Here is a 12,797-nt window from a genome sequence, read left to right on the forward strand (position 1 = left end):
GGGGGACACACCCAGGGATGGGGCTACCAGGTGAGGAGGGAACACACATGGGGAGGGGGACACCAGGTGAGGAGGGAACACACATGGGGAGGGGGACACACCCAGGGATGGGGCTACCAGGTGAGGAGGGAACACACATGGGGAGGGGGGATACTAGGTGAGGAGGGGGACTTGACCATGGAAGGGGTCAGCATTGATTTTCTGCATAAATTCTGAAGACTTAAACCAAACATTAAATTCTAATGAACAAATTGATGTCAACATTAAGAGGAACATGCCAAAGTTAATCAGTCTATCAATTCCAGAGAAGAGCTTTACAGAGCCTATTTGTCTTTGAGAGCATTTAAGAGCATGGTCACAACATCTCAAAATTTTAGTCATCGTGAATAACGGAACATACATGTTGAGCCCCACTACAAACTACCTGTATACCAAATTTCATTACTTTTATTTAACAGAAATGGCCATAAATGTTTTTAGCTTTCAGTGTGGTCAAAGTGCAAGAGTCAAATTAACCTAAAGATTCAAATATCACAACAAAACAACATACATGTTGATCACCACTACTAACTACAAATGTACCAAATTTATTATCCCCCGCCCAACAAAGTTGGCGGGGGATATAGAAACGGGCTCCGTCCATCCGTCCGTCCGTCACGTTTCGTTTCCGGAGCATAACTCATAAACCGTTCAATATTTTTTCATCAAACTTTGCAGGTCTGTCAGGTACATGCTGAACTGGTGCCTTTTGCTATTTAGAAAAAAAAAATTTTTAATTTTTTTTACGTTTCCATTGCAGCAAGATGGACTTCGGTTCCAAACTCTTCTTTTTTTTACAATTTCCATGACAAGTTCCATCTCGGTCAAAAAAGGTTAGGGTTAGTTTAGATTTAATTATGTCATAAATTCTGCAACAGGGACGGGGGATATAGCCACATTAGTGGCAAACTCTTGTTCCATTTTGGGGGCGGCCGGGTAGCCTAGTGGTTAAAGCGTTCGCTCGTCACGCCGAAGACCCGGGTTTGAATCCCCACATGGGTACAATGTGTGAAGCCCATTTCTGGTGTCCCCCGCTGTGATATTGCTGGAATATTGCTAAAAACGGCGTAAAACAAAACTCACTCACTCACTTGTTCCATTTTGAAAAAAAATGAGTAAGTCCATAAATATGTTTTTCAACATTTCTGCCATGGCGGCCATATTGAAAATCAGATTAGAACTTCTTGAACACAGTGGGGTGTCACCATTGGTTGCTCCAGTCGTTTCTGAGGAGATGGTTATGACTGATGACACGCGCTGGACAACCAGGCCACGACATAAACTGACTTGACATTCAGACACTTGAACTAACAAAAGAAGGCGTTTGAATGTGAGAAATGCAAAGTAAAATATGTAAATATAATTTAATATTTGCATTGGTTTCAGCCTCCAAGCCGAGTCCTCCATTTCCTCCAACATGGCTACGTCAGATCGCAGTGGAGGGAGCAAGTCTCGTATGGGGCTTCTGAGGCCGTCTTCCTCACCCCACATGGTGCGTATGTCCCCTGACATCTGGTTCCTTCCTGTACAATTAATGTTCCGGAGGATCATGTAAACTCCTGCTAATGAGGGGTGGTCTGGTAGCCTAGTGGTTAAAGCGTTTGCTTGTCACGCCGAAGACCCGGATTCGATTGCCGACATGGGTACAATGTGTGAAGCCCATATCTGGTGTCCCCCGCCGTGATATTGCTGGAATATTGCTAAAAGCGGCGTAAAACCATACTCACTCACTCACTCACTCCTGCCAATGATGTGAGGAAGATGGAGCAGTGTGTCTTTGTGTCGTGTAACCATGTGAACAGATGAGCCTCCACCCAGGGAGCGTTTATTTTAGACATTAATCAGGGGTGCCTTCCTCACTCAACACCTTCCTGATCCCGAGAAAAGGTCTTCAGCAACCCATGCTTGCCCTTAAAGGCAACTATGCTTGTTGTATGAGGCGATTAACAGGATCAGGTGGTCAGGCTCGCTGACTTGGTTGATACATGCCATCGTATACAGGTTGAGTGGATCGATGCTCATGATGTCAATCACTGGATTGTCTGGTCCAGATTCGATTATTTACAGATTGTCATCATATGGCTGGAATATCGCTGAACAAACAAACAAATCTTCCCTATCACAAGCAAATTTCACCTTTATATGTTCATCGTGCAAGAATTTGGTTTTATATTTCCATCTTATATCAAATGGAGGACGTTTGTGTTTACTCTTTAAACAACATGTTTATGTCATGACCTGTTGACTTTCTACTTGTGGCTGTGCTGCTCATGAAGATATCCGTTTGTTAGGTCAATTTGAAAAAGTCTTCTATTGTTACTGACGTGAAACTCAATTCACTCACTCACTCTAACATGAAACGCAACTCACTCACTCACTCTAACATGAAACCCAACTCACTCACTCACTCTAACATGAAACTCAATTCACTCACTCACTCTTACATGAAACCCAGTTCTCTCACTCACTCTTAACATGAAACGCAACTCACTCACTCACTCTAACATGAAACGCAACTCACTCACTCACTCTAACATGAAACCCAATTCTCTCACTCACTCTTAACATGAAACCAAATTCACTCACTCACTCTTACATGAAACGCAACTCACTCACTCACTCTAACATGAAACGCAACTCACTCACTCTAACATGAAACCCAATTCACTCACTCACTCTTAACATGCAACCCAATTCACTCACTCACTCTAACATGAAACCAAATTCACTCACTCACTCTTAACATGAAACCAAATTCACTCACTCTAACAAAAACCCAATTCACTCTCACTCTAACATGAAACCAAATTAACTCACACACTCTTAACATGAAACCCAATTCACTCACTCACTCTAACATGAAACCCAATTCACTCACTCACTCTAACATGAAACCCAATTCACTCACTCACTCTTAACATGAAACCCAATTCACTCACTCTTAACATGAAACCAAATTCACTCTAACATGAAACCAAATTCACTCACTCACTCACTCACTTTAACTCCACAGAGTGATTCCAACAAGGAGAATATGATCAACGTGAACGTCCCTCCATACTCCATGGACAACGGCCATGCCGATCACTCCGAGCGAACATCCCCATTCCTTGACAGACCCAAACACCACCGAGGCAACATGCCCACCCGACCAAAAACAGCCCACATCAGGAGGAGTGCTTCTTTCCACAATCCAGGGTTCCATCCCCCAAGTTCAAGGTCAACATCTTTTCGATCTTCTGCAAACACAAGCGCCGAAGGCAGGTGTAATGGACACCTATACAAATCTGAAACTCGGACTGGTTATAAGTTCCAGCCCTCACTTGACTACAGTATAGGAGTGTCGGAATCCAAGCGGAAGCAGACGCGACCATATTCGGCCATGTTGAGTTCTCCAACGGAGGATTCAGACAGTGACACGGGATGGGGTGTTCCGGACAACACAGAGCTGTTGCAGAGGTTGAGTCATGAGCAGAGGGTGGCTCTGTCCAACATGACGGCCGCGGACAAGGACAAGCTGCTGATGGAGGTCATCAGCATCGGGGACCGAGTGTCCATCAGCGTGTCGCAGAAAGCTCCCCGGTATGGCAGGAAGAAAGGTATGGGAGAAGCCTGTCATTTCATGAAATTATCATGGATTGTGTCATCGATGTGATAAACTTGGTATCATGGTCCGATATACCGTATATCGCTGTGTAAAAGGTGCGTTTTTCATACGTAGAATTAGGCGGCTTTCAAGGGGAGTCATCTTATACACAGGGTTGAAGAGTTTTGATGGTTTTTTTTTTGCAACACAAAGACATTACTGTGAATACATAAGACCGGAAATACCATGTCAACAAATCTGTACTGAAGTACGCAAACTTATCATGTAATTACACTGTGTGATTATAAAATATGTTCATTGTATATCTGGACTTATGTTTGTAATCTATTTTATTAATTTTATTATAAATTTCATTCAATATTGTTTAAATTCATTTTGGCGAAATTGATCAGAAGATGGCACAACACGCCGTTATTTACAGCAACCATGGACATATTACCGCTATTGACGCCTTGAAACATACATTAGTGGATAGAGAATGGATATATATATTAGCCATACATTGACTTGCTGAAAGTCATATTTGTCATAGTTTGACTATTATATGTCAACGTAAAGTTTTTGCTAGCACGGGAGCATCGATGGTGATTGGTCAAATTGTCCGCTATGTATATGTATATGCAAATGAGGTACCGAGTAGGAACGATTTTAATTAAAGGGGAAGTGTACACGCAAAAATCACTTTCTTTCTTTTTCTAAACAAAACGCAATTTTAGAATTAATTAGTATCTGTGTTTGAAAATATACCCTCATTTTTTTCACAGTGAACGTAGGAAGCTCACAATAGTGTGAAAATGATATGCCGTTATGAGGCCTTCGTTTTTCGAGCTAAACAGGCCTGAGTTATCCCCCTTAGATTATGACGTAATTGGTGCCAATTCAACTGGGTCCCTGTCTATTCTCAACGCAAAAGATATCAAGTACCAGTTTGCGGTAAAACAACATGGCCTACGACACACTCCGGCGCAGTGGTGACTCAGCATAACACTATGCTGGCTGGCATCTGAGACGCTAGAATCACACACCTGGACCTACACCACGTGAAGCGGCTCTAACAAAGCATGATGACGTCATAATGTTTATCAATTGGCACCAATGACGTCATATTGCAAGGGGCATAAGCCATGGTGTTTTTGTTGTGGAAATAGAACACTTGGTAAATGTGAAAAATATAAATCGTTTTAATGCGAAAAATATGTTAATTAATTGTGATATTTTTATATTTTTGTCTATGACACTTCTATGTTAACACTTTTAATGTGGAAAAAGTACAAGAAAAATAGGTTCATTTCCGTGTGAACTTGCCCTTTAAGTGCCCACTTGCTCAGTTAGCTGTTGCCAACTGCTCCCAAGTTTAGATCTGTGTTTTTCAATAAATGGATGTTTCTGTACACAAACATGGCTTAAACTCATTTGGCACTATTTGATATTAGGGGCGGTTTACTCAAGCATTTTATTCATACACAGTTTCTGTAATTACTTCAGTGAGTGAAATCAATTACCATATTTGATGTAATAAGCGCTCTGCTCTAATAAGCGCCCACGGCGATATTTGCTAATATATTGGCTAATGAACAATCCCAATTAGCACCCCTTCCGATTTATCAATGTACACAAGACTTATTTATTTGTGTATAATACGCACTCATGTGTTATATGCACCCTTAATTATGGGCAATTAAATTCAGGAAAAACATATCTGTCGTATATAAACAGTCAGGCTGTCAGCATAAACCACGAAATTTATCTTTCAACTGTTTTTTCCACAAAAATGATATCCTAATAAGAGCCCCCTATTTCTAATTTTGCCCTGGGCGCTTATTACGTTGAATACGGTATTTCAAGAATGACATTATATAATGGTAGGATTATTATTATTATAGAAACACACATGCGTAATAATCTTTTTTTCTTTACGTCTAAATTTGTTTTTCGTTTCTGTTATAAGATCTTGTAAGTATTACTGTCAGAACAATAGAGGTCAAGGATAGCCCCATCGTCTAAAGTGTAGCAATTTTGTTGTGCAGAGTTGGGTCCTCCTCTGATCGTGGGTTTGAATCCCACTTTCACCATGATTATTATTCTTGGTTTGCCACGATCATACTGTTGCTTGTCGGTTTCACAAAATGGCTGAACATCCAGGACCTGAATCATGTCTCGGCACAAATAATCAAATCCTTCCATGTCCCGAGATGGCAATAATTTCTACAACATCACAAAAGCCTGTAAAAACTTGACTCACTCTCAAATGATTGTAGGATGATTGAGTTGGAAGTTTTAATTTATGTATGCATGGTACCATAATATTACAAGTGTTGTTTGCAGTGAAGCCGATCGTGTACACCGGCATGGTCAAGTACCGAGGAAACCTGGACAAGGAGTTCTATGACGCTCGGATGTATGCTGGCCTCAAGCTGGACGAACCCAGTAAGATGTCATGTCACCTTGCCAATACTTTAAAAAAAATATAGCTTGTTGACAAACAGGTGTTGAAAATATAAAAATGGGAAACAGTTTTTTTAAACCACTATCGTATATTTGATATATGACAATATGATAATAAAGTAGTTTTTTAAAAGATAAAGGTGAAAAAGAAGTCAATTTTTGGCTCCCCTGATTAAAGTCAAGTGTAATGGTGCATCATTTTTTGTCCGGTTGTCCATGCATCTTTAACTTAAATTTTCAACATATCCTCTGAAATTACAAGCCCTCAGGAGCTGAGACTTTCTCTGAATGATCCGACCCGTGAAGATTCCGGGGTAGAATAGGTCTTCAGCAACCCATACTTGCCGTAAAAGGAGACTATGCTTGTCGTAAAAGGCGACTAACGGGATATGGTGGTCAGGCTCGCTGACTTGGTTGATACATGTCATCGATCCCAACTGCGTGGATCGATGCTCATGATGTCAATCACTGGATTTCCTGGTCCAGACTCGATTATTTACAGACCGCCGTCATATAGCTGTAATATTGCTGAGTGCTGCGTTAAACAACAAACCAACAACAAAAAATGATCCCAGGTATGGCGTCTCACAGAATTTCCATATGATTTAAACATGGCCACTATGGTAGACATATTGAAAATGTCATTTGGCCACGACTCAGCCATTTCTGCATGTATCATTATGAAATATCATATGGACCAAGTATGTGGTAGGCAGAATACCTTACAATATGTTTTTACCATACAGTTTTTATCATGCTGTGACCTTTGACCTTCAGGGACACATTTTCTTGTATTAGTACATTTTTTACATCTCTGAAGACCCATGAAAATCCGGAGTAGAATAGGTTTTCAGCAACCCATGCTTGTTATAACAGGCGACTGTGCTTGTCGTAACAGGTGACTAAAGGGATCGGGTGGTCAGGCTGGCTGACTTGGTTGATGCATGTCATCATATCCCAATTGCATGGATCGATGATCATGATATCAATCACTGGATTGTCAAGTCCAGTCTCGATTATTTACAGACCTCCATCATACAGCTGGAATATTGCTGAGTGTGGCGTTTAACAACAAGCAAACAAACAAATAAACAAACAAACAAACATCTCTGAAACTACAAAGCTTATGGAGCTGAAACTTTGATTGAATTATGCCAGCTATGGGGTCTCTAAAATGTGCTCACAGAATTCCTATACAATTTAACATGTCACTGAATATTATGGGTACAATGTGTGAAGCCCATTTCTGATGTCCGCCGCCATGATATTGCTGGAATATTTCTAAAAGCGGCGTAAAAACATACTCACTCACTCACTCACTGAATATTTTTTCATAAGGCAGGTGAGCTACTGAACCTATGCCTCTATCTTCTCTTGTTTCTTTAAAATTAAAAGTTTCCAGTTATATGTTTATCTAAATGTCATGCATAATCATAATACTATGTAAGCTGTAAATAGTATACATTGGGCCAAATCTGAAACATTATCCAGTAGACATGTGATGTATAGAGTGCCAAAGGTCACCAGACATTCATTGCAAGAGTGAGTGAGGGAGTTGTGTTTAACGCCGCTTTTAACAGTATTCCAGTCATATCACGGCGTGTCAGCTTAATGTGGGAGGAAAGCCCCAAGAGATGCAGGTCTTAGACGTTTACCGTTTCGGTGAAACCCACGAACACAAACCTAGAAACATAACATTCATTGCAAGAGTTTGTCTGCTATCTTGTAGTTGGCGATTCCGACGGAACGTACAAGGGGAAACGGTACATGTTTACTCCAGCAGAACATGGCAAGTTCATCAAGATGAGGGACATCTCATTAATTCTCAATGTTCAGGTAGGTTTTCGTCTTCACAGGTATGAGTGGTGGTATGCAGACATTAAGGTTCAGTGCAGAGTTGCCTCCCTTAAGCATGCCAGAAATCTGGGACTGTGGGCGTGAATCTGCCATGATGATGGTTCTTTTTGGTTTGTCGTGTTTCACCACCGTGGTATTGTACTGGTAGCTGGACACAGTGTTCCCGCTGGCTTTGGAAACTGACAGTCCTCATGGACTCAACTCTAAAAATTACCAGTTCCCCTTAATTGTTTTTCAGTCCCAACATATAACAAACAAAAAACGTATGAAAAAAACTCTTGTTTTTATTCTTTCAACATCATGTTCAATGCAAAGACGTCATCTCTGAGGTAACTTAGTTAGATCTACACGTCATTCACACAAAGTTCAGTCACAATTTTCTCTCTCTTTTTTTAAAAGATTCCAAGACTTAAGTTACTACAAAAATATATTTAACCTCGAAGCAAAGCCAAATGTTATTTCCTTGCACTAAAAATTGACAAGGGGACACCCTGATGGTAATGCCCAAGCTGACTTCATTCGCAAAATATGCTTATATGAATATTGTTGATGTTTTCTTCAACAACAAAGATTTATTAGGTAAAATGCATAGAATTATCATTAAACCGCCCGCACGTTATCAGAAATGAGCGGGCCACTGTAACTTGATAATGCCCTCATATTGCTTGCATTATCAAGCCCGTTGTTAGGTGACATCATAGGGTAGAGAAAGTGACGTCACGTATTATAGTGACGTCTGTTAATCACCAAGACTGGCCCCTTGATTGATCGAGTCACCTTGTCCGACAAGGATAGATTTCTCTTACCAACATGTTTTAACCTGACATTGTAACAGAATTAAAACAAATTAAAAATTATAGAAAACAGCTGTTCGATTGAACTTATGCTGTCATGTGACTTTCATTGATTTGGAAAAAGCATGCAGCGTTTTGTTTGAAGCGTGGTATAAGGAATTAATTTTGCCCCTCAGAAATCCACGTGCAGATTGTCTTGTTAGTGGTAGGGTATAAGGAATTTATTCTCCCAAAGAGAAATTATTTCCCTCTAAGGTGGGATATATAGTATTTTGTCAAGATCATGTGGACCAATCGGATCTCACATTTCTGACATGGAGGTATGATAATACTCTGTGTGAGGTACTTGGTATCAGCCTGTAGTCAGTAGACACAGTTTACACTTAGACTAAGCAGGCTGTCTGTGTTTCAGACCGGCCACTACATGCCCCTGGGCCGGATGCTGCTCCTGCACCTGGTGAAGAAAGCTCAGGAGGGCGGGGACACAGAGTCCAGTCACAGTCTCAACAGTTCCTAGAGAACAAGGAACAGGAACGCCCTCTTGGCTGACCAGGAACGGATCTGTGTGTGATGCCTGTCGGGAATACGGAACTGTGTGTGTGTGTAATGTCTTTCGAGCACCATGTATTTCTGAATATGACGTCTGCATAGGACCATGACGTCTGTGCAGGCAACAGATCTCTGGATGTTACATTGGGCTACTGAACTATGCATGTTATGTTTTTCAAGCACCATGGATTTCTGATTATTACGTCTGCATAGGACCATTGCACTCTGAATATGACGTCTGTACAGGCAACAGATCTCGGGATGTAACGTAGGACTACTGAACTATGTGTGTTATGTTTTTCTAGCACCATGGATTTCTGCCTAGGACCATTGCACTCTGAATATGACGTCTGCCTAGGACCATTGCACTCTGAATATGACATCTACCTGTAGATCTCTGAATGTAATACCTGTGCCGGACCATTGATCTGTGTGTGATGTCTGTCAGGACTACTGATTGATGTGACGTCTGTGCATCAACTCCACATGAAGCTGTGATACATATTAACTCTGTTGGATACCTCAACTGTATATATGACATCGTAAGTGGTAAACTTATACCTTGTGCTTACCATACTTACTTGGTACTTGGTAGATAACACCGATTCCTCAAAACTCCATTCCTGTGATGGGTCCATCGACACTGGTGTCATCCTGGATTACTTGTCATTTTCAAATGTTTCTCCATGACATGCGAGCGAGTTTCGTTTAATGCCACTTTGAACAGTATTCCAGTTCTATCACGCGTGTCAGTGTAATGTGGGATGAAAGCCTGCAGGTCATGGACGCTTACTACTTGTGTGAGACCATGAACAATACTATGGTGATGACAGAGAAAGAAATATAATCAGGGTGATCTCGGATTTGATGCCAAGATTATAAGTTCTGTCATGCCAAGATAAGCAATACGAATAATATCTCACAGTAGAATAAATTATACAACCGTCCAAGCCATGTGATAACTTCTGAAGGATGGAAATGATACACGGATACACAGCAGCATCTTGGCATCATGAGATCATCATGTGATGATCATTGGAACAAAAAAACATCACCGCCGTTTTTTCTTTCTTTCTAATACTCACTGTCACAGCATGCATGGTTACAGGCTAAGGTGGATGTTGCCCAAGGTATCTCCAGGTATGGATCCGTAAGCAAGGGAGTAATCATTGCTTTAGTTACGTCTTGACATATGTATTGACATACTTCTGTTACAATTGTGACAAGCGGGGTATGAAGTCTTGAAGCTACCACGAGGAATCATACAAACCTGTCTTTGGATGGGAGAGTTCAGTTTTGAAGTTCAGTCACCAAGTCTGAATGGGATAATTTATTTATTTTTGTTGTTGTTGAAATGATGTATGATAAGAAATGTGATATTTTTTTATTCCATCCAAATGTGTACACATATTTATGATATACATGTAGATCTATTATTATCTTTTACATGTACAGATTGAACAGGCCAGTTGACAAATTGGAAACTAAGCTTTAATTTCAATTTGAATTGAATATGTATTTTTTTTAAGTGCCACTAGGTATGCTCCATTGGGGACATTATTACATTGCTACACTGGCATTTCACACAGAAGAAGACTTGAACTGACCAAACACAGACTGTGTTTGGTGTTTAACACTGCACTCGGCAATATTCCAGCTATATGAACGCAGCCTGTAAATAATCAAGTCACCAAGACGACCCTTTGATCCATCAGTCAACTTATCTGACAAGGATAGATTTCTCATGACCTATTAATCCCCCCCCCCGGGATGGGATATACGATGTTGTATAATGCTGGGAATGAGGGTGTATGTGGCAATTATGCCCCAATGACCATCAAAAAGTTGCAATTTAGGCAAGAATGTATTTTACTGGACACCTTCCGTCATTTTGGTAAGGAATATGCACAAGCTCCTAAGTATCAGTTTCGAAGTTTTAAAGACACCTTGCTAATACAACACAGGGTTTTAGTGGGCATGCCCCCCACAAAAGCTTGAATTAAAAGCTTTTGCAAGTAAATTTAAATGTTAGATTTGGTAACCAAGGTTATTGAATAATATGGATGTCACAGCTTGTGTCGTCGCACGCTGTTGTGGAACATCTATTTTCGAGTACTTTTTTTCGATGTTGATGTCCCCTTTTTCGATGTTTATGCATAGCTTTGATATTCAGTTTCCAGGTTGAATGATATTAAACCATACAAATGCATGCAGTCATTTTTCTGCTTGCTTTTTTAAATAGCTATGTCGCGTGCGGCCACTTTGGTAGCATTGAACAAACATGGTGGGTTGTTGTCCGGTAAAATGCATGTGTACTGCAAAAACATCCATGTAGGAGATTCATTTGCGTGAGGGTCATTTAAGAATATTTACATTGTGTTAATATTTACACCATTCAAATGTACTACATAACAAAGTGGCAGGGTCAGTTGGAGTTATTTCCCCCTGGTAAAATGCTTACTGACCCAGTGACATGTAAATATATGTAGTTTTAACACTTGTCTTTAAACCTGTATTTTCTTCAAAACACTGCTGAATAAAATCAGTGTGAGAATTTATTTGTTGTTGTGTATTGGTGGTCAGAGGTTTAACAAAATGAGTTGAAGGTGAGGTGAGGTGAAATTGGGTTTAACTCGCGTCCGAGATTATTGCACTTATATAGCGACGTGCATGCGTGTGTGTGTGTGTGTGTGTGTGTTTTTGTTGTTGCTTGTACTAGTACAGACTGATGCCGAATTATAGTGCTAGCTCACTGAGATACCATGCCGCAGTTTAACATGAATACCCCACTCAGACACAGTATACTGACTCCGAGCCGACCAGTCCTTGTTTTAGCCCCTTAATGCCGAGTGCCAGACAGGGTAACAACAAGTACCATCTTTTAACGTCTTTTGGTATGACACGGCCGGGGATCGAACCCCGGACCTTCCGCTCTCCGAGCGGACGCTCTACCACAAGACCACGGAGGCGGCTAGTCATGTTGAAAGCCGTGAACATGACACTTAGACCCTTGAAGCATGGTGGGTCTTTTAGTGAGTGAGTGAGTTGGGTTTAATGCCGCTTTTAACATTATTCCAGTTATATCGTGGTGTGTCAGCTTAATGTGGGAGGAAAGCCCAAAGTGATGCAGGTCTCAGACGTTTACCACTTATGTGAAACCCACGAGCACGGGTATGGTGCTGACTCCATTGGAATCCACAGTCATAGGTTTCTGGCGTGCCCAAGGGACGCAACTCTGCACAGCGATGGTGGGTCTTATAAAATCACAACAAAACCATATTTATTCTGTTCTTTACTGGCTATCAATCCCCAATGTACAGCATAGCACTAATAACAGGCCTACCAAAGACAGTCAGCGGAGAGAGCAACCAAACTATTGAATAAGTACACATTGTAAATAGAAATAACCACGTAAGATACAATCCCCCCTAAAGTGTGCATAGGAATGATTAAAACTCGCCACATTTTCAATGGTTGGTTGGTTGGTTGGTTGTTTTACGCCGTAC

General features: G+C 40.9%; 1 protein-coding gene across 6 annotated transcripts in view; it reads left to right on the plus strand.

Moving 5' to 3' along the window:
* The window catches only part of LOC124137979, a 67,308-nt gene extending 55,459 nt beyond the window's left edge, over positions 1 to 11,849 (plus strand). For all 6 annotated transcript variants that reach the window (XM_046504457.2, XM_046504458.2, XM_046504459.2 and 3 more), the window contains 5 exons: positions 1,426 to 1,531; positions 3,053 to 3,638; positions 5,972 to 6,073; positions 7,821 to 7,927; positions 9,155 to 11,849. In XM_046504457.2, coding sequence (XP_046360413.2) covers positions 1,426 to 1,531; positions 3,053 to 3,638; positions 5,972 to 6,073; positions 7,821 to 7,927; positions 9,155 to 9,259 — 1,006 coding nt within the window. In that variant the 3' untranslated portion in view covers positions 9,260 to 11,849. The remainder of the gene's footprint in view (positions 1 to 1,425; positions 1,532 to 3,052; positions 3,639 to 5,971; positions 6,074 to 7,820; positions 7,928 to 9,154) is intronic.
* The last annotated feature ends 948 nt before the right edge of the window (positions 11,850 to 12,797 follow it).

Source organism: Haliotis rufescens, unplaced genomic scaffold (genome assembly GCF_023055435.1).
Source record: "Haliotis rufescens isolate VD_foot unplaced genomic scaffold, xgHalRufe1.0.p SCAF_17, whole genome shotgun sequence".
In the NCBI taxonomy this organism is placed as follows: domain Eukaryota; kingdom Metazoa; phylum Mollusca; class Gastropoda; order Lepetellida; family Haliotidae; genus Haliotis; species Haliotis rufescens.